Source organism: Anthonomus grandis, chromosome 8 (assembly GCF_022605725.1).
Source record: "Anthonomus grandis grandis chromosome 8, icAntGran1.3, whole genome shotgun sequence".
NCBI lineage: Eukaryota > Metazoa > Arthropoda > Insecta > Coleoptera > Curculionidae > Anthonomus > Anthonomus grandis.
In genome coordinates this window covers 27,595,678-27,619,580 of record NC_065553.1, presented here as the reverse complement: position 1 = coordinate 27,619,580, position 23,903 = coordinate 27,595,678, and the positions used below count along the sequence as shown (strand labels likewise).

Here is a 23,903-nt window from a genome sequence, read left to right as displayed (position 1 = left end):
TGTAGACAAAGCTAATAAAAACAAAACAAAATAAAACACACAAAATAAAAAAATAAAAATAAATATACAAACAAAATAAATACATGCAAAACTGTACAAAAACAATGTACCTGGTCAATATACATCATGATGTATAAAATGTCAATAAAAATAAACACAATAGTCAATAACAGTAAATTAATTAAATACAGAAGTGCAATTTATTTACTAAAAAAAACTAATATATTCTATTTAAGATATAAAAAGAGCCAGTGTGTGTGTGATACTTAAAAAGTTATCCTAGAAAAAAATCCTCCACTAAGTACAAGGCTTTTTCCAGAAAGTACGCCTTCAAAGCATTATGAAATCGAGGAAAAGAAGTAATTGATTTAATTTCCAAAGGCAAATGATTATGCATCTTTTTGGCTCTGTATAGAATAGAGCTTTTTACTAACTCGGACCGAGGGGTTTGCAGATAAAGATCATGCACTGCGTTGCGAAGTGAATAATTGTGAGACGGCCTACTTGGCATTTCTGACTTATGTTTGCGTACTAAGCAAATAGATTCAAATATGAATAAAGAGGGAAGAGTAAGTATCTTATATTTTTTAAAGATTTCTTGATAGTGAGCTCTGCTATTAAGTCCAAGCAGATACCGAACTGCTCTCTTTTGGATTTTAAAGATGCGCCCAAATTGAGTCACACCGCATGTGCCCCAGAATGGAAGGGCGTAACGTAGATGTGACTCAAAAAGAGCATAATAAGCTGTTCTTGATGTTTGAAAACTTAATTCCCTGGAAACTGATCTTAAGGCAAAACATGCTGAACTTCATTTTTTATATAAGGCATCAATATGCAAGTCCCATTTTAGGGAGTAGTCAACATTAAGTCCCAAGAACTTCACAGATTCAACGACGTCCAAACTGGTGTTGTTAAGTACAAAGGGTTGAATAGTAGTTTTATATGATAAGACTTTAGTTTTTGAGACATTTAGGCACAGAAGATTAGAATCGCACCACGATTTAATGGTAATGAAGTTATTAGAAATAGTAGCATGTAGTGCCCTAGCATTTGGATTGCTCCATGTAAAGCTAGTATCGTCAGCAAAAAGACAGATTTTGCCACTGATGTTAGGATTGGCCATGTCATTTATAAAGATCAGAAACAAAATAGGGCCCAGGACTGAACCTTGAGGTACCCCACATTCTATTGGTTTGCAAGAAGACTTCGTCGTATCAACCTTTACAAGCTGATTTCTGTAACTGAGATACGATTTAAACCACTCAAGGGGCGTACCTCTGAACCCATAGTGATTCAATTTGTCAATTAAGATGTTATGGTTTACACAATCAAAAGCCTTGGAGAAATCACAAAAACATGGTTGCTGTTGAATGATTATTATTTATACTGGTGTAAACACTATTAAAGAGAGAAAACATAGCATCATTTGTGCACTTGTTACTCAAGAATCCAAATTGGTGAGGAGTAAGAATTTTATATTTAAACAGAAACGATAAGAGCCTTTTTTTAACCAATCGTTCAATGATCTTTGATAAAGTGGGAAGGAGTGCGATTGGGCGATAGTTTGAAGCTTGTTGTTTATCTCCTCCCTTATGCAAAGGAATAATTATTGCAGTCTTAAGGCAGGTAGGAAAGACTCCATTTTGGAATGACTTGTTAATTAAGTTTGTTAGATGGATTAAGGTGCAATTTGGCAGATTAGAAAACATTTTGAGAGTGAGCCCATCTGTACCAGATGATGATTTGTTTTTTATTTCATTTATTGTAGTTTGAAGCTCTGTTGATACAATGGGGGTAAAAAAGAAGCTGTGTAAATTTTCATTTGGGAGATATGAACGAGGATCGTGAGAAGGTGTTATGGTAGCCATTAGATTTTTAGCTATATTAACAAAGTAGTAATTAAGGTCCTCAGGTGAAGTAAGGATAGTGCTAGATGAAGAAGTCTTATTTCTTAATTCATTTACAATAGACCATGTTTCTTTGGCAACATTACTTGAATGGATCATCCTTTTATTATATTAAATATCTTTTGCAGCTTTTATAGTCTTATGGTACATTTTTCTATAAAGCTTGACATAGTTATGAAAAAATACGCTGTCTGTAAATTTTTTCAGGTGTGATAATGAGCGCATGTTTTTTGCAGAAACACGTAAGCCTTTAATGGTCCATGGCTTATGATGTTTAATTTTGATAGGTCTAAGAGGAAACGACTTATCCGCAATACTTGATAAAGACTTTATAAAACTAGAAAATTCACTATCTATATCGTCAGAAAGAAAATCCCAATCAGCCGTTTGGCATAAGTTCTTGAATTGTAAGAAATTATTTTTGCCAAAAACACGGCCTAATTTACGTAACGTGTTTTTGCCTTTAGAATTTATGGAAAATTTAGTTAATGCAGCTTCATGATCAGAAAATCCGGAATTAAAAACCGTACAATCTACGAATTCAGGAGCAAAAGATGAGACGACATAGTCGATGGTACTAGAACTATTTCTAGTTATTCTGGTAGGAAAGTTAATATGCATTACTATACCCATTGAGACGAAAATAGAGTGAAGAGATCCTTGAGCAGCACACACACTGGAAAAATCAATATTAAGGTCGCCACACAAAATTAATTTACTTTTTAAAGGGCAAGGATTCTAGCAAGCTTAGTAGTTTTTGAAGGAAAGTCTGTAAGTCAGCGTCAGGTGTTCTATATACACAAATAATATAGAGGTCGTATGTATTATGGTAAACTATGGAAAATTTAAATACTTTTTCTGATAAAAAGTTATCAAACTTAGTTACCGGTGAAAAATCGTTGTTTATAGACATAATCATAGTGCCCCCATGAGATAAATTAGTTCTATTAAATCTTGCTATTGTAGTGTAATTTTGAGCAAGAACAGGTTCATCAATGTTTAGCCAGTGTTCGGTTATAGCAACTATTTCTGGAAAATTTAGCTCTTCTAATAAAAGAAATAATTCATTAGTTTTGTGTCTTAAGGACTGAATGTTAAGAAGAAATACGCTAAGCTTGCTATCATCCGATTTATCAGAGGGTGCATGATCCTCTGGTCGCGTCACGTTATTTAAAAATGTTTGTTCCTAGATGAGGAACCACTGGAAAAATAATTAGATTGACTTCTCGTATTTTTTGAAGCCTTAAAATTTTTTCTGAAGAAAAGAAGGATCCAAAAGCGGAAAGGTCTTCTTCCACTTCGATTATTCCATTCCTGCATTAATTCCATAGACGTCGTGGAAACGGATATACAAGCGTCGGAGGGAGTCGTATGTTAGTAGGTAGGCCCTCTGAAGCTAGCATTAGCTTGACACTGGTCTTGGTGTGGCCTTCAAGACAGACGTTGGAAGGCTGGTCATAGAGGTATGCCAAGTAGAGCCTAAGAGTTTTTAAGATGGTGGGGTCTCTCAGTCTAGCCAACAGGTACCGTCCATTTTCCGCATCAGATTTTTGGGATAGTCGCACTACTGGAGGAGTCATCGGGTCCATATTATGCAGTCCATCATCATCGTTGGCCTTCTCCACAAGTTTGAAGCTGACATTTTCTTGCCCAAATGACTTAGATGCAGCTATCGCATCTTTATCTGAACCAATTTGAAGCATATTGAGCTGATTTGAGACAGGTTTGGGAGTTAAGGTTTTATTAGCTGCCGGTGGAAAATTTAACGGTGGTAATGGACCCATCCTCCGTCCATCCACTTCAGCACCAGCCGGCCATACGTTCGTCTCTTTTAGCTGGCTAAAAAGATCCTAGTTTTGGACACCTACTTTAAAGCTGGAGTTCACACTGTCTTCATTTTGCGTGAAGGGAAAACATCGAATAAAAGCATTAGTCTGGAGCTTATCTTTAACGTAGTGAGCGAGCCGGTTTACTGTATAGTCAGGAGAAATATTGGAGACGATTAAGTAATGCCATTCTTCCCTAGTTATGGTTTTCTGAGGTGAAACCATTATTCTTTTTATAGGGGGCGAAACTTCTCATTCCAGATCGGTCTGTATAGAAATAGTAATGGATCTTTTTGCTATTGGTGGAATGTATTTAGGAATTTCTTTTTCCTTAACTGTCAACTTTTCCATTTTAAGGGCCATTTAATTAATACTCTTCCGTAAATCTTCCATTTCCTTGGCCAAGTTCCAAGTTCTTGTTTGGGGGAATCATGAATCTGGATCTTGACGGATTCGTCGTGATTTCCAAAAAGAATTGTAACTGTGAAACCTTGTCGTGAAGGTATTTTCAAGTAGGAAAGTCACAAACATTGCAGAAGAATCTAATGTTATGGTACTTTTGATTATACAGTACCTTTGTTGTGGCCTTATCCAAACCAGTACAGGACATGCAAAAATTTCGGCGACATTCCCCGCCACAGCGAAGCTTATATTTTTCTTTCTCCAAGATGGTCTTTTGACAGGAATCACACTTAAATTCAGCCATAATTTCTTAAGATTGATTTCAAAAAGTGTCCAAATATTTAAATAAAAAATATTGTTCCGTGAACGAAAACTATTTGTAAAGCAGGAGACCGGAACTGTTTTTTTATCAAATCACATGCACTGTGAAAACTTGATGTTGTAGAGTTAAAGTTTAATAAATTGTGATTTTAAGGTCAAGTTTAGGTTAACAGGTACTAATTTAATCGGAAATCAAAACTAATGTTTATACAGGAAGCAAATCAAAACTATTTATACCGAAAGCACACGTACAGCAAAACTTCGCGTCGCGTCTGGTAAGGTCAAAAACAGAAAGACAAATCAAAGTCAAAACAAAACTTATCAACCATCAAAGCCGACGAGCGAAGACACAACCGTCTCGTATGACTACCAATGATCGAAAAATTCGATTTCCAATCAAAAATATTTCCTGTGGTATTTATTCCTTCAGTACCATAGTTATGTAAGATTTTTAAAATCATAGAATGAGAAACAGTATCAAAAACTTTAGCTAGATCTAAAAATTCTTTCAGCCATTTTTATTTGAATTTAAATTACCATTTGTCAGTGCATTTTTTTTACTGGAAAACTTACTCACTAATTTAACTCATTTATTTAATTTAAAACTTACGGCTTTCTGGAGGTACATATCATCTTTTGTAAAATGATATATACTTAGTAGACCACCTAAGACTCTTATAGTGACTTCAAATAGATTCACATCCCTATTTACATCAAAATTCAAGTGTTTGTCCACCCATGTTCTTGCTTCTTGATACTCTACAAGTTCCAATAAGATTATTAAAAATTATTTTAATATTGTAAGTACAGTTACCTTCTGTAAGATGCATGATATACATGGTATCAAGGGAATCAACGATTGAGAGTCCAAGACCAAACCAATCCTGATATGATTCAGAAATTGGTTTAAGATGGTCATGACCCCATGCAAATTGCCTGTACCCTTTCCAGGCATGCTGAAAAGCCTTGACAACAGCTTTTTGTCTTACTGTTGAAGGCCCTAATTGATAAAATAAGTTGCATTGTATAGTATAATAGAAAATATGTTTATGTGTGTGAAGCTAGCGTCCGATCGATATCCAGCAACCAAAATCGAGAACGCAGCATATGCCGGTTGCCAGCGACCAATTTATAGTCCTCGCTCCCTGTTATTTAATCAATATAATGCCCGTATCTCCAAAAATTCCCAAGGGATTTTAATAATTTTTTGTCCAGATATTAACAATGAATACCTAGATCGACTGACGATGGTCTCAAACCTCTACAAACTAAGGTTTTGTTGTGAAAATTAATTAAAAAGTCAAATGGTAAAAAAATGAAAAAGGCTCTAACTCCCAAAATTCCCAAAGGATTTGGATAAAACTTTTTTTTATAAAAGATAATAAATATCTAAATTGATTTTAGATGGTTGCAAACCTCTATAAACGAAAGTTTTTTGGTAAAAAATTATTGAATTTTTAGATGTACAAAAAAAATTTAAAAGCTATAACTTCCAAAACTCCCAAAGGATTCGAATGAAACTTTTTTATACAACTAACAATAAATATCTAAATCGATTTTACATGGTTGCAAATCTCTACAAACGAAAGTTTTTTGGTAAAAAATTATTGAAGTGTTAGATGTAGAAAAAAATAAACGACTATAACTTCTAAAACTCCCAAAGGATTCGAATGAAACTTTTTTATACAACTAATATTAAATATCTAAATCGATTTTACATGGTTGCAAACCTCTACAAACGAAAGTTTTTTGGTAAAAAATTATTGAAGTGTTAGATGTAAAAAAATATAAACGGCTATAACTCCCAAAACTCCCAAAGGATTTGAATGAAACTTTTTTACGCAATTAGTAATAAATATTTAAATCGATTTTACATGGTTGCAAACCTCTACAAACGAAAGTTTTTTGGTAAAAAATTATTGAAATGTTAGATGTACAAAAAAAATTTAAAAGCTATAACTTCCAAAACTCCCAAAGGATTTAAATGAAACTTTTTTACGCAACTAGTAATAAACATTTAAATCGATTTTACATGGTTGCTAACCTCTACAAACGAAAGTTTTTTAGTAAAAAATTATTGAAATGTTAGATGTAGAAAAATATAAACGGCTATAACTCCCAAAACTCCCAAAGGATTTGAATGAAACTTTTTTACGCAATTAGCAATAAATATTTAAATCGATTTTACATGGTTGCAAATCTCTACAAACGAAAGTTTTTTGGCAAAAAATTATTGAAATGTTAGATGTAAAAAAATATAAACGGCTATAACTCCCAAAACTCCCAAAGGATTTGAATGAAACTTTTTTACGCAATTAGCAATAAATATTTAAATCGATTTTACATGGTTGCAAATCTCTACAAACGAAAGTTTTTTGGCAAAAAATTATTGAAATGTTAGATGTAAAAAAATATAAACGGCTATAACTCCCAAAACTCCCAAAGGATTTGAATGAAACTTTTTAACGCAATTAGTAATAAATATTTAAATTGATTTTACATGGTTGCAAATCTCTACAAACGAAAGTTTTTTAACAAAAAATTATTGAAATGTTAGATGTAAAAAAATATAAACGGCTATAACTCCCAAAACTCCCAAAGGATTTGAATGAAACTTTTTAACGCAATTAGTAATAAATATTTAAATTGATTTTACATGGTTGCAAATCTCTACAAACGAAAGTTTTTTGGTAAAAAATTATTGAAATGTTAGATGTAGAAAAAAATAAACGACTATAACTTCTAAAACTCCCAAAGGATTCGAATGAAACTTTTTTATACAACTAATATTAAATATCTAAATCGATTTTACATGGTTGCAAATCTCTACAAACGAAAGTTTTTTGGTAAAAAATTATTGAAGTGTTAGATGTAAAAAAATATAAACGGCTATAACTCCCAAAACTCCCAAAGGATTTAAATGAAACTTTTTTACGCAACTAGTAATAAACATTTAAATCGATTTAACATGGTTGCAAACCTCTACAAACGAAAGTTTTTTGGTAAAAAATTATTGAATTTTTAGATGTACAAAAAAAATTTAAAAGAAAAGCTATAACTTCCAAAACTCCCAAAGGATTTAAATGAAACTTTTTTACGCAACTAGTAATAAACATTTAAATCGATTTTACATGATTGCAAACCTCTACAAACGAAAGTTTTTTAGTAAAAAATTATTGAAATGTTAGATGTAGAAAAATATAAACGGCTATAACTCCCAAAACTCCCAAAGGATTTGAATGAAACTTTTTTACGCAATTAGCAATAAATATTTAAATCGATTTTACATGGTTGCAAACCTCTACAAACGAAAGTTTTTTGGTAAAAAATTATTGAATTTTTAGATGTACAAAAAAAATTTAAAAGAAAAGCTATAACTTCCAAAACTCCCAAAGGATTTAAATGAAACTTTTTTACGCAACTAGTAATAAACATTTAAATCGATTTTACATGATTGCAAACCTCTACAAACGAAAGTTTTTTAGTAAAAAATTATTGAAATGTTAGATGTAGAAAAATATAAACGGCTATAACTCCCAAAACTCCCAAAGGATTTGAATGAAACTTTTTTACGCAATTAGCAATAAATATTTAAATCAATTTTACATGGTTGCAAACCTCTACAAACGAAAGTTTTTTAGTAAAAAATTATTGAAATGTTAGATGTAGAAAAATATAAACGACTATAACTTCCAAAACTCCCAAAGGATTCGAATGAAACTTTTTTATACAACTAATAATAAATATTTAAATCGGTTTTACATGGTTGCAAACCTCTACAAATGAAAGTTTTTTGGTAAAAAATTATTGAATTGTTAGATGTATTAAAAAAACTTAAGGCTATAACTTCCAAAACTCTCACAGGATTTGAATAAAACTTTTTTTTAATATTAATAATAAACATTTTAAGTGATGAGATTTAAGACATGTTGCAAAATTCTCTATTTAAACTAATTAAATTGAGTTATTTTAACCAATCAAAAGACCATAATAATTTTCCAATTGTTTATTTTATATAACAAATACAAAGATAGTGATTTCTGAGTAGAAATACAAGATCCAAGTCCAGCCAAATAGTAGTATGGAATAATATGGAGTGCCTTGTGCGTCCCAGTTCGTGCGTAAATGCATTCCCCGTCGTGTAATAAAACAAAATTTAAAAAAAAAATTACACCAAAGTGCGCAAAGAATTTTATTGCTGGGCAGTTCAGTGGGTAAAAACTTAACTGCTTCTAACAACATATGCAAATTCCTGGATGAATTTCCAAAAGGATCTTAACTAAGACCACACACTGCTACAAACGGGGCCTATGTAAGTTTTCCTTAAATACAATTAATGAAACCTCCTCAGGTATACTTTCTAGGCATCTTGGTAACAATCCAGCCAGTGGTTTTAACGTAATTTTTGATTGGACCTTTATGGAGAATATTGACTGTTGTCTCCTGAAAGAGAGCGATTACCTAAAGGGAAGACCCGGACTCCTTTTGTAGCACCTGACTGTAGTATCGACGACTTAGAGCTACTAGCCCCGATGGTTTAATTCCCTACTACTATTTGGCTGGACTTGGATCTTGTATTTCTACTCAGAAATCACTATCTTTGTATTTGTTATATAAAATAAACAATTGGAAAATTATTATGGTCTTTTGATTAGTTAAAATAACTCAATTTAATTAGTTTAAATAGAGAGTTTTGCAACATGTCTTAAATCTCATCACTTAAAATGTTTATTATTAATATTAAAAAAAGTTTTATTCAAATCCTGTGAGAGTTTTGGAAGTTATAGCCTTAAGTTTTTTTTAATACATGTAACACTTCAATAATTTTTTACCAAAAAACTTTCGTTTGTAGAGATTTGCAACCATGTAAAATCGATTTAAATATTTATTACTAATTGCGTAAAAAAGTTTCATTCAAATCCTTTGGGAGTTTTGGGAGTTATAGCCGTTTATATTTTTTTACATCTAACATTTCAATAATTTTTTGCCAAAAAACTTTCGTTTGTAGAGATTTGCAACCATGTAAAATCGATTTAAATATTTATTGCTAATTGCGTAAAAAAGTTTCATTCAAATCCTTTGGGAGTTTTGGAAGTTATAGTCGTTTATATTTTTCTACATCTAACACTTCAATAATTTTTTATTAAAAAACTTTCGTTTGTAGAGATTTGCAACCATGTAAAATCGATTTAGATATTTATTATTAGTTGTATAAAAAAGTTTCATTCGAATCCTTTGGGAGTTTTGGAAGTTATAGTCGTTTATTTTTTTCTACATCTAACATTTCAATAATTTTTTATCAAAAAACTTTCGTTTGTAGAGATTTGCAACCATGTAAAATCGATTTAGATATTTATTATTAGTTGTATAAAAAAGTTTCATTCGAATCCTTTGGGAGTTTTGGAAGTTATAGTCGTTTATATTTTTCTACATCTAACACTTCAATAATTTTTTACCAAAAAACTTTCGTTTGTAGAGATTTGCAACCATGTAAAATCGATTTAGATATTTATTATTAGTTGTATAAAAAAGTTTCATTCGAATCCTTTGGGAGTTTTGGAAGTTATAGTCGTTTATTTTTTTCTACATCTAACATTTCAATAATTTTTTACTAAAAAACTTTCGTTTGTAGAGGTTTGCAACCATGTAAAATCGATTTAAATGTTTATTACTAGTTGCGTAAAAAAGTTTCATTTAAATCCTTTGGGAGTTTTGGAAGTTATAGCTTTTAAATTTTTTTTGTACATCTAACATTTCAATAATTTTTTACCAAAAAACTTTCGTTTGTAGAGGTTTGCAACCATGTAAAATCGATTTAAATATTTATTACTAATTGCGTAAAAAAGTTTCATTCAAATCCTTTGGGAGTTTTGGGAGTTATAGCCGTTTATATTTTTTTACATCTAACACTTCAATAATTTTTTACCAAAAAACTTTCGTTTGTAGAGATTTGCAATCATGTAAAATCGATTTAGATATTTATTGTTAGTTGTATAAAAAAGTTTCATTCAAATCCTTTGGGAGTTTTGGAAGTTATAGCTTTTAAATTTTTTTTGTACATCTAAAAATTCAATAATTTTTTACCAAAAAACTTTCGTTTGTAGAGGTTTGCAACCATCTAAAATCAATTTAGATATTTATTATCTTTTATAAAAAAAAGTTTTATCCAAATCCTTTGGGAATTTTGGGAGTTAGAGCCTTTTTCATTTTTTTACCATTTGACTTTTTAATTAATTTTCACAACAAAACCTTAGTTTGTAGAGGTTTGAGACCATCGTCAGTCGATCTAGGTATTCATTGTTAATATCTGGACAAAAAATTATTAAAATCCCTTGGGAATTTTTGGAGATACGGGCATTATATTGATTAAATAACAGGGAGCGCGGACTATAAATTGGTCGCTGGCAGCCGGCATATGCTGCGTTCTCGATTTTGGTTGCTGGATATCGATCGGACGCTAGCTTCACACACATAATATGTTTTAATACCTCCAAAGAGTACAACATTCTTGGGAGGTTCGGCTACTTGTTCACTGTCAACTTTATTGTTCATTTGAGCTCCCTGAGGCTCTTCAAGTACTTGATTTTCATTATGGGGTTCCACTGCATTTTCCGCAACATCCCTCGGATCATTTCTTATATTAATTAAGGTTTGCCTATCATACTGGCTCCTTGAAGCATTGTCAACTGATATTACTGCACCTTTGGGCTCTACTGACACAATGTAAAATGTGGTAATCAAGAAAATCAGACCAACCATGTAAATTACACTTTTTTGGCATTTTGACAGTTGATTCCATTGCTAATGAAAAATATAATTATAAACTTAAAAAAAAATGTTTGAAAAGAAAGGGTACTCACCCTTTTAAATTTAAAACTGCTCTTTTTTTGGGGTACTTTTTCTTCAGTTAAGTGGAGCGAAACGTGGTCTCCACGACCGAACATATTGAGACTTAAGCCTCCGCTATCATTATCTTAAAGCAGCGAGTAAGGTAGTTCGATAGAGTATTCTTCAATTTTTAGTAAAATTATAATAAACATTGACCTCCTTGAACTCTGCTGGCAGTGGCTGTCACGAATAAATACGTCACACTGTCAAAAACAGCTGTTTGTTGACGTCAGCATCACGTTAAGGTATGCGAGTGCTATGTATGTATCTAATCCGCAACGTTGCCGATCTTCTAAAAGAAAGATTCAGGTTAGAAAAGTTAGCAGAGTAGAGGCAAAAACCAACCATAGTTTTGAGTTTAGAGTCCCCTATAAATATAAAAGTTTAGAGTTATAATATAAATTATCTGAATTACTTGCAACACATTAAAAAATGATATGTTGCACATGCGATAGGCGATCCTAGGCGCCTAATCTGAGCTATATAAAGTTAATTTTGGACAGGCCCACGAAGTTTTTAGAGAGGCTCGGATTTGTGAGGTGGTGACTTTTCCTTTTTTAAAAATAATATGTCCAAGCAAAAAATTTACGAATGACGTTCATAAGGGATTTAGAATAGAGGTGAAGGGGTAATGTTTTATCTTAGGGATTGTATTAATTTTGAAGTAATTGATTGTATAAGTAAAAATCATGCAGAACAGTTATGGATAAAATACAAAATTAAACATAATGTGTATATTTGTGGAGTTTGTTATAGGCCTCCTGGCAATAATCTTAATAATTTTCTTGATGAGTTTGAGGAAAACGTTTCTATGTTGTTAACACAATGTAACAATTTTATATGTATTGGGGATTTTAATGCAAATATGGCAAGCCTATCCAACGATGTAAAGCGTTTCTCATCCATTTTACATTCCTTAAGCCTAAAGCAAATGGTCGAACAGCCTACCCACCATTGACCCTCGGGACAGACTCTGTTGGATTTGGTTATATGTTCAGGAGATGATTTAACTCTAACTTTTCCGATCATTTTTTTGTAAAATGTGAATTAGATGTTGATATTAAAAAATTTAAGCCATTTTTTTATACGTACAGAGATTTTAAAAATTTTAATAAGCCAGAGTTTCTTGATAAACTACATACTATTCCGTTTGATAAAATTTATTATTTACCGGATTTTAACTCGAAAGTCCACGCATTTACCACGATTTTAATTTAAATTTTTGATGTTTAGGCTCCAAAAAGGACGGCTCGTATTACAAAAAAGAAAAGCCCATGGATTACCCCTAATCTAAAATTTTTAATGTCACTTCGAGATAAATGTTTAACCAAATATAAAAAAAATAAAACTGCCGAAAATTGGGAAGCTTATAGGCAACTGAGGAATTACGTTTCTGATACAAATAAACGGGAACAAAAGGCTTTCCTTAATAGTCAGATTAGACGAAATGTTTCTAAAGTAAACTGGAAACTTATGAGGGATCTTAATGTTTATGATAAATCTAAAAAGGACAAAAAGGTAGTTCCCATCGACCGTTGGTCAGTATATGACATTAATAATTATTTTGTTAATATACCAAAAATTAACCCAGACCCTCAGCTATTAAATTATTATCAGAACAATATTTTATCGAACTCGTGTGTTTTCAGTTTTAGGATGGCCACTACCGAAGAAGTGAAAGATGCTTTATTTCAAATAAATTCCAAGGCCACCGGATGTGATGACATTGGTATTGACATGTTGTTGCTTTGTTGTCCCAGAATTATTCCTGTAATTGTGCACTAACTAAACTATGCGATAGAAACATCTTGCTTTCCAGATTATTGGAAGTGCTCGCTTGTTATTCCTCTGCCTAAGATAAATAAACCTATGGAATTAAAAGATTTGCGCCCTGTAGGTATTCTTCCTACTCTATCAAAAATTTTAGAACGGGTCATTAACGATCAAATCCGTGATTATGTCCAACAAAATAGCATATTGCCCACATTACAGTCCGGATTTAGACCAGGCTACAGTTGTTCAACAGCGCTTTTGAAAGTTACGGACGATATAATTCATGGTATCGAGAACAATTATAACTTAACTGTCTTAATCCTGTTAGACTATTCAAAGGCGTTTGATAAAATATCTTAAAATATTTAGGTTTCACTGATTTCTCGATTAAACTAATTAAAAGTTACCTACAGGGTAGAAGCCAAAAAGTGAAGGTCAATAGCAAAGTCTCAGATTCTGAACAGTTGCTATTTGGGGTTCCACAAGGATCCATTTTAGGGCCCTTGCTTTTTATATTATATACTTCTCAGATGGTGAAGCATTTGCAATCAATCAATCAATCAATCAATGCTTTATTGTCAAGAAATTGTTACAATTTGTAGACAAAGCTGTAAAACAAAAAAGACACAAAAATACAAACAAAACACAATTTAAAAAAAAAAGAAAAACAAAACAAAATTTAAAAAAAATAAATAAATAATGAATTTTTTGAAGAAATGCTGGCAATGACTTCTGTATCAGTATGTTCTGTATAGTCTAAAAATACGGTCAAATTGAGTTGCACTACATGTACCCCAGAATGGAAGGGCGTATCGAAGGTGCGATTCAAAAAGGGCAAAATAAACTGTTCTAGAAGTAGACAGGCTAAGCTCCTTAGAAATTGATCTTAACGCAAAACAAGCGGAACTTAATTTTCTTGATAAAAAGTCAATATGTGTGTCCCATTTTAACGAGTTGTCAACAGTTAGCCCTAAAAACTTTACAGAATCAACTTCGTCAATTGTTGCATTACCAAGTACAAAAGATTGCAAGGTATTTTTATAGGACAACATTTTAGTTTTGGAAATGTTGAGACAAAGGAGATTGGAGTCGCACCATGATTTGATAGTAGTTAAATCACTTGATACGGTTCTATGAAGTGTAGAAATATCCGGATTACTCCAGGTAAAACTAGTATCGTCAGCAAATAGACAGGCTTTACCGTTAATATTTAGACTAGCAATGTCATTGATAATGATAAGAAACAAAATAGGGCCAAGTACGGAACCTTGAGGCACTCCACTTTGTATTGGCTTGCAAGAGGACATAGTCGAATCAATTCTCACAGCTTGACTTCTGTTACTGAGATACGACTTAAACCATTCAAAAGGCGCTCCTCTGAACCCGTAATATTGCAACTTTTTTAATAAGATGTCATGATTAACACAATCAAAGGCTTTAGAAAAATCACAGAAAATTGTTGCTGTAGGGTGTTGGTTGTTTAAGCTAGAGTATACATTATTAAAAAGAGAAAACATAGCATCATTTGTGCATTTGTTATTTAAAAATCCAAATTGATGGGAACTAAGTATTTTATATTTTAGCAAAAATGATTGAAGTCTTTTTTTAACCAATCTTTCAATAATTTTTGAAAATGTGGGAAGAAGAGCGATAGGGCGATAGTTGGAAGACTGATCTTTGTCTCCTCCTTTATGTAGTGGAATTATTATCGCCAACTTAAGGCAGTTAGGAAAAACACCTTTTTGAAAAGACTGATTAATTAGAGTAATAAGATGACATAATGTACATTCGGGCAGATTTGAAAACATTTTGAGAGTAAGTCCATCAATTTAAGAAGAGCCTTTGTTTTTGATTTCCCTAATTGAACTGCAAAGCTCTGGTAACACTACGGGCGTAAAGAAGAAGCTGTGGAAATTCTCATTTGCAATGGGAAGATATGAAAGTGGATCATGGGAAGGAGTTATGGTACTCATTAAATTATTTGCCACATTTACAAAATAATCATTAAGGTTCTCAGATGAAGTGGAGATAGTATTCGACAAAGAAGGCTTATTTCTCAAAGCATTAACAATCGATCATGTTTCCTTAGCCACATTTTTAGATTTAGCCAGTCTCTTATTATAGTAAATATCCTTGGCGGCTTTTAAAGTTCTCTGATAAATCTTTTTGTAAAGTCTTACGTACTCATGAAAAAAAGCGCTGTCTGAAAATTTCTTAAGATGAGATAATAAGCGCATGTTCTTAGCAGAGGTACGCAAGCCTTGGGTAGACCAGGGGATATGTTGCTTCTTTTTAAGAGGTCTCAAAGAAAAGGACTTGTGAGAAAGACTAGATAGCGTTTTTACAAATATAGAGAATTCTGAATCAACGTCGTCAGAGAGAATATTCCAGTCAGTTGATTGACAGCCTAAAATGTAAAACATTTTTATCCGAGAAAATACGGCCTAATTTGCGTGGAACATTTTTGCTTTTAGATTTAGTTATGGAAAACTTTGTTAACATTGCTTCATGGTCTGAGAAACCTGGGCTTAAGACAGTACAATCGACGAAATCTGGCTCAAAGGAAGATACGACATAATCTATTGTACTAGAGCTGGTTTTAGTTATTCTGGTAGGTGATTTAATGTGCATGATTAAGCCAAAAGAGTCGAAAATGGACTGGAGAGATTCTTGAGCAGCACACACACTGGAAAAATCAATGTTTAGGTCGCCACAGAAAATGAGTTTGCTTTTTAATGGCAGAGACTCAAGCAAGCTTAGTAATTTTTGGAAAAAAACATTTACGTCAGCATCAGGTGTTCTGTAAATACAAACAACGTAAAGATCAAAATTATTATTGTAGACAATGGAAAATTCAAATATTTTTTCAGAAACTAAATTATCGAACTTGGTTACCATTGATAAGTCGTTGCTAGTAGATAATATCACAGTACCTCCATGAGTTAGATTTGTTCTATAAAATCTGGCAACTGTAGTGTAATTATCCACCATCACAGGCTCACCAACATGCAACCAATGATCAGTTATGGCAACGATTTCTGGAAAATGAAGCTCTTCTAGTAAAAGAAATAAATCATTAGTTTTATGTCTTGCAAAAACAAAAATGCAAACCAGGGTTGAACAAACTTGCTCAAACAAAAACGCCCGAAAGAATATATTAGAATATACAAGACATTGATGCTTTACAGTCCGTTACTTCTCCTGAACATTTTACTAGCGCATCACAGCTTTTTATGAGGAAATGCAAAAAACCCAAACTAATTTTATTAAATACTTCAAAGAAGAGTGGTTAACTCAAAATCGCAATTGGTACCTAGGCGCTGCCCCAGGATCACCATGCAATATTCTACCGTGCATTTATACGCTGATGACACACAGGTATATAAATCCTTTGGACCAGATCAAATTGTAGAAGCGGTTAATCAATTGAATCAAGATCTAGAGACACTCTCAGTTTCTAATAAACATTGTTTGGAACTAAATCCCTTGAAGTCCCAGGTTATGCTTTTTGGTAGAGCTCGGTTAAAAAATTTACATTTGCATGATATTCAACTAACTTTAAATAATAATAGACTTAACTTTACGGACTGCACTAAGAACTTAGGTTTAATGGTGGATTCGAGTTTAAGGTTTAGTGAACATGTAAGTATGTGCATAAAAAAAGCTTTTTCAAACTTAAAACTGATTTTTAAAAACAGACACCTACTTACAGTTCCCTTAAAAAAACTGCTTTGCGATTCTTTGGTACTATCCCATTTCAATTTTGCAGATGTAATTTATGCATCATGTTTGTTAGCAAGAGATATATACCGAATCCAACTGATTCAAAATCACTGTGTGAGGTTGTTTGGAGGTTTACGTGGTGGCAAGCGAGGGATATCGGCTAAATTGAGGGAGTTACAATGGCTTAGAATGGATGAGAGACGTATTTTCCACTCAGTCGTCTTATTTCAGAAGATAATTGCGAGAAAATGTCTTGATTATTTATATCGAAAAATAAAGTTTCGCTCTGAAATACATAGCTTAGATCTTCGTAATACCAGTGTCATTACAATTCCATTTCACATGACAACTACTTTTAAAAGATCTTTTAGTTATAACATAGCGAATCTTTATAACAAAATTCCGCGACACCTAAATTTTTTCCCATCAGTTCATTTTAAAAAACGCATTAAGGGACATATTAATCTGTTTGTATAATTAGAGCGGCTATTGTATTATATAGAATAATTAGATGGTATAGGTACCTACTGACTGAGTTAATGGTTGCCAGTAATTTTGATGGATGTAATATAACAGTGGAGACTCTGTAGAATAATCTATTATGTGGCTAAATATATATTATAATATGTGATATGTATATATTATAACGTATTTACTGTACATTAATTAATATTTAGGATTCCTATGTATGGTTCAGTAGAGTAGCTACTAGCGTTGATTGAAAAGGGAATTCGCCTCTTCAATCAACGCTACTAGCTAGACTGCGCCACAGGTAATCTATGACAAATTTATTACTATTTTGATATCTATTTATTTATGGAAATAAAAGTCATTATTATTATTATTATTATTTATCCTAAATATTATTTAATAATAAAAATGTACACCACTGCATTTCTCTAAAATGAATTTTATTTTTTAAATCCTTGTTTAGTGTTGAACAAATTGATATTCTTGAATTCTTTTTATTTGAATATCTTACTTTATATAATAATTATTGTTTCATATACATTAATGCATTTTCTATTTTTTTCTCGATTTCTTTGTATTTGATATTCTATTACTCGCTATGTAAATCCCTTGTCAGTTGTTTTAAATGCCGAAATTTTCTCCCTTGTGTAAATAGAATCGTATATGATACACTTACACACAACTTTAGAATATACAAGTTGAATAAATATACCTTGACCATATACGGTTAATAAATATGGCAATAGCTTTAATTCAAAAACTGTATTTTTGAACCTAGATAATAAAAAGTTTTCTAGAACCAAAAAAAAATGATTTTTTTTTCATAGAACATTGAAGGTTTACAGGCCTTTCAATGTTCTAAAAATTTTTTCAAAATTTAATGGCTTCTGTTAAAAAAACCGAATTTCAAATTATTTGCGTTAAAAAATCGCATAACCACTCCCATTTTCATAGCGATACGCCTTGCTTTCGAGAAATAAAATAGAGTTTTTTCACGTTTTGCTCGAAAACCTTAAGGTTATGTGAGAAAAGTATAGATACAAAAACTATAGATTTTTTATCACCTATAATTTTTCTAAAAAGTATTTTTTTCTCAGGCAATTATTATACACATGAATAGCAACTAGTTTTGTCATTAATATCTAATCTAATAACTCAGTTTTTTTATTTAAATTTGATATAATTGTTAAATTATATACAATATTGTATATGTATATTAATAAATATTTAATAGAAAAACAGTGCTTTTAGATTGGGTTTTATAGACGAAAAACGGTGATTTTTTAAAAGAATTTCTTACTGGGCAAATGTTTAGGGTGGGTGGGGCGATACAGGTTGTGTTGATGAAAAACAAATATTTTTGCAGTATTCAATATCTAATGTAATTACATTGTTTATTTAAACTGAGTATAAAAACAGCGACAAAAAACAGTAATTTTTCAGGAGAATTTAATTAAATTTTTGAGGTGTAATCGAGTTTAAAAAGTAGATATGTAAATGTCGTGTCAATTTTTTTAAATGCCGTAATTTTCTCCTTTTTATTAAAAGAATACTCAAACTCAAACTCAAAAATGCTTTATTGTCAATATAAACATAGAAGTTGTAGACAAAGCCAATAGACTGTACATTAAAGGAATAAGAACGAGAAACTAATTTAAAATAAAATAAAATTATATAAAACTTTGAAAAATACTTAAATGCTAATCATTAAAAAATTCACCTAAACTATAGTACACTTTACTAGCAAGAAATATTTTCGTCCTTTTACGTAGGCTTTTTTCAGTCTTAAGTTGTCTTATTTCTAGTGGAAGTTTATTAAACAGCTTTCTACCTCCATATATGATAGAGCTACGGACAAGTTCAAAATGAGGAATGAGTAGCCTCAACAAATAATTTTGTCGAGTATTATAGTGGCTTCCTAAGTGGAGTTCCTGCTTATATTTTCTAAAAACTAAGCAAACTGTTTCCAAAATAAAAATACAACACAGGGTTAAAATATTATGTCTTACAAAAAGCGGGTGACATGAGTCACGAGGCTTGGCCCCACATAGATATCTAATGGCCCTTTTCTGGAGTACAAACACTGAACTAAAAAGTGAATTTGAACCTGAACCCCAAAAGCAAATTCCATATCGAAGGTGCGACTCGATAATCGCGAAGTATGCAGATCTGGCGATGGAGATTGGAGAAATTAAGACTGGTGGCAATAACCCTTAGGGCGTAGCAGCCTGATGAGACTTTTCTACATACATTCACAATATGGTCTTCAATTTAAGGAACTTGTCTATGGAAATACCCAAAAACTTACTGAACGGTGGCATGGTGACGGCTTCGTTATTTAAACATATATCATTTGTATTATATTTAAAATTAAGGATATTTGTTTTGGAAACATTAAATGTCAAAAAAATTTGCATCACACCAGTCTTTTATTTTTAACAAATCTGCACGTATATTGGCCTCCATTTGAGAAACATCACAGTCATGCCAGAGGATGGTGGTATCATCGGCAAACAATGTAAATTTGCCAGTTACCTGCAGTTGTGGCAGATCGTTCACATAAATGAGAAAAAGTAAAGGACCAAGTACTGATCCTTGCGGAACAGCCACATTTATATTAAGTTCCTTAAAGATACCACCATTAAATTTGACAGCCTGGACACGATTTGATAAGTAGGAACGAAACCACTCAAGGGCAGTTCCTCTGAAACCATAGAGCTCCAGTTTCATCAGCAGCACTCTGTGACTCACGCAGTCAAATGCCTTGGACAAGTCACAGAATACCGCTGCTGCAACTGCACCAACATTCAGTCGGTTGTACAGGTGCTCTAGAAAGCTAAAGATAGCATCATTTGTGCTCACAGACTCACGAAAGCCAAACTGCTGAAGACTCAATAGGCCAAACCTATTTAAAAATGAAAGCATCCTCACCTTAACGAGCCGTTCCACTATCTTGGCTAAAGTAGGCAATAACGCTATAGGTCTAAAGTTAGAAGGACAGTCGCGATCGCCACCCTTGTAAAGAGGAACAATCATTGCTCTTTTTAAGCACTCTGGGAAAACTCCAGACATAAATGAAAAGTTAATTGACTCGGCCAAGACTTGCAAAGCAACCAGAGGTAAAGCAGAAAATATTTTAAGAGAAAGCCCATCCCAACCTGATGAACTCTTATTCTTAATATTAACCATTAACTGTTTAAGCTCTTCTTCACTTGTGGGGGCAAAAAAGAAAGATTCGGCTACTATCACATTGCTGAGATAGTTCCTGGAATCTATTTTTTGTGAGAGATTGGCTGCAGGGTTCTTAGCAATATCACAGTAGAAGGAATTGAGGACATTGGAATCTAAGGTACTTGGAATAACCAAGACATTATTTTTGCCCCTTAGCTCATTTAAAATCTTCCAAGACTCTTTTGCTCTGTTGGAGGAATTATTTATCCTCCTTTGAAAGTAGGTCCACTTAGCCATTTTGATTGAGTTTCTGTAAATCTTGCGGTATATGTTATAATAATTTAAAAATGTTGCATTTTTCATAGCGTATTTCCTAATGTAAAAAAGGGAGCGCATATTTTTCCCAGATACTCGTAAACCCTTAGTATACCAAGGTTTTCTTAATATTGACAACAGGAAAAGCAGTGTTCAAATTGTTTATTACTATTTGATGAAAGCTATGCAGTGGGTTAACAGTAGTCAATACATTATTCCAACTTGACATATTGCAAAGCAAAGAGAATTTGTGGAAATTAGCTCTAGTATAAAGTCTATCGCGTCCAAACTTATTCTCATTAGCTGCACTATTAAGCTTTACTAATCCCACTATTGCCTCATGGTCAGACAAACCGGCATTGATTGTTGTACACTGATTTTCGTGTTGGTTAAAATTCGTACAGAAGTAATCTATCAGTGAGGATGAAAATGCTGAAATCCGGGTTAGCTGATCCACGTGCATCTTAAAATTAAATGAGTTTAACAGATCAAAAAGCATTCGATTTGATCCATTAGATTTGTCTAAAAAATTTAAATTAAGATCGCCAGTCAGAATCAACATCGCATTAACCGAAATTTCACTTAAGAGGATCTCCAACTTTTCTAAAAACAAATCTAAATTACCAGAACGAGATCGATACAATCCTAAAATATACAAATTTAACTTACTGCTAAATACAATAGAAAACTTGCACACTTTTCAATCAATAGATGATCAAATCTGTCAATAGTAATAAACACAAATTTAGTTAAAAAAGCTTTCTCTAACATAATAAGAGTACCACCATGTGTATATTGCTTGCGTGAAAATTTGGAAATTAGTACATAACCAGGGATATCAATAGGCTCGTCAGACCTCAATCAGTGTTCAACAAGAATTAACACACTAGGAAAGTTAACCGATTCTAAAAATAGTACCAATTCGCTAACTTTTGAACACACAGATTGAACATTAATAAATGCTAGGGCAACTTGATTATGGTGGGAGTTTCTATTAAAAAAGAAGATCCAATAGCAAGGGTGTCTATAGATTGATCTAGTTGAGGCGTAACCGAAGACCTACCTTCGATCAAGGGTGTATCGCTGATTATCCCATTATTGCTAATACCCAAAGATGCTAATACTAATTTGGATGACAGAAAAGTATTTTTAACATATAAAGATAAAAGTTTGTACATAGATTTGGCAGAGTGACGGTACCTAAAATTTTGTCTGACATCAGTAATTATTCTCACAGAAAAGTTACGGTTACAAATGAAAGAATTCATAAAATGAATTGTATTGTAATATCTGCTTTTTGAGCACTTATTAAAATCGCATTTAATACAAACAATTACATTAGTTATCCTTCCCATTGATAGCAAGGATTTTATTTGGGAAAAAGATGGCAAAGTACAAGAAAAATCAAGACAACCAACAACAACATGATTCTTCGTATAGTTAACAATTAGAGAAAACGCATAATTACATAAGGTCTGGGCTGTAACATTACTAAACACATAACCACAGGTGTTGTATGACGAGCTCAGAATACCTGAGAGAAGAGAAGAGAAACCTCTAGCACTAGAATCACCATAAATTAGTACATTTGATTTTGCTCGTGGGTTGAAATGCGCTTTTGCTAAGCAGTTTGTAGATTTTGATTGAAGATTTGTAGTCGTCAAATCTTGTAAGTTACTGCTAGCGTTTCTATTTAGAGACATGATATCCTTCTCCGCTTCAAGAGCTTTAATTGATGTTAACATGTGCGTATTAATGCAATTTAAGTATATGATATACATAAATTCTACAATTTAATAAATATTCCTTAACCATATACGGCTGATAAATATACCATAACCAAAAATGTACTATAAAATATATAAAATAAAAAATAAAATTTATAAAAAATCATAATTAAAAAGAGTTCGGACTTGGTCTAGTTTTTTTTTTAAATTTTTAATATACAGGGTGTCAAAATGTTTCTATAGACTTATTTTAAGCAGGTTATCTACCTTTTAAAATTTAAAACGTTCTGTACTGGGGCCACTGTTATATACGCTTTTTGTTCTTAGTCTGCGACTAGCAGGGTCGGATACCTAATATTTTACATTTGCAGATGACACTGCTATTTTGTTGAATGACAACTTGGAGGTTCTGCTAAATCGAATCAATAATGACTTAATCAAGTATAGCCAATTGCAATGCTTCAAAATAATTTTAGGATAAATTTGGACAAAACTAAATACATATTATTTTTTTAAAAAATAGATCAAATCAACTTATCCTAAATAATATAATAGTGGAAAAGGTAAATAATATAACATACTTGAGTCTTGAAGAACAGGTTGTACACCGTATAGACGAAATAAGACAACGTTTTTTTATGTCAGTGTAATTTTTAATTATTATAATTCGCTATAACCTGCTTCGTCAAAGCAGGACGCAATCAGTCATGTAACGTACTAGTAATGTACAATATAATGTACTAGTACATCAGTCCATTTTTTGTGTCTCTGGTATGTGTGTTTACGTATGTTCTTCTATGTTTTTCTGTGATCGAAAGCGCTTAGCTGATTATAATGATCAAAATTAATTACACTGACAACCACAAATGTTTTCTTATACTTGAGTCTGCTACTGAATGAAAATCTTAATTGGGATGCGCACATTAAACATGTAAAAAAATATACCTTTTATGGCAGCATTTTACAGCATTTAACATGTTTTAAGTATATCAGCTAAATACCAAATTTATAATTCTTACATCCTGGCATCAGTATTAAGATACCTCATCCCAGTGTGGGCCACCTGTTACAAAACTAATTTCCGAGAAGTTAAGGTACTACAAAATAAAGTACTTACATTTTTTTTAATCTTGTTTAATGATATATAGTTTAATTTTAGCTCTCTCTTTGTTACCAGTGACTATCACCGATTAAAGGAATATTATTATAATACAATCTTGTATATGTAATACGAACATTGAAAGGCCTTTAAATGTTCTAAAATTACAATATATTGTACCTTATAAAATAATATATATTGCCCAAAAATTAAACTAGACAAATTTTCTTTATCGATGATCTTCTCGTGTCAAAATATATTTTTATTATAAATTCAATAT

The 23,903-nt window shown here is 32.0% G+C and overlaps 1 protein-coding gene across 1 annotated transcript in view; it reads right to left on the bottom strand.

Annotated features, from left to right (window-relative positions):
- The window catches only part of LOC126739403 (endoplasmic reticulum mannosyl-oligosaccharide 1,2-alpha-mannosidase), a 57,006-nt gene extending 45,468 nt beyond the window's left edge, over nt 1–11,538 (bottom strand). The window contains exons 1-4 of the mRNA XM_050445074.1: nt 11,317–11,538; nt 10,945–11,257; nt 5,271–5,456; nt 5,067–5,215 (exon numbers count right to left, since the gene is read on the bottom strand). Of these exons, the coding sequence (XP_050301031.1) occupies nt 5,067–5,215; nt 5,271–5,456; nt 10,945–11,257; nt 11,317–11,400 (732 nt within the window). The 5' untranslated portion in view covers nt 11,401–11,538. The remainder of the gene's footprint in view (nt 1–5,066; nt 5,216–5,270; nt 5,457–10,944; nt 11,258–11,316) is intronic.
- Between the last annotated feature and the right edge of the window lie 12,365 nt (nt 11,539–23,903).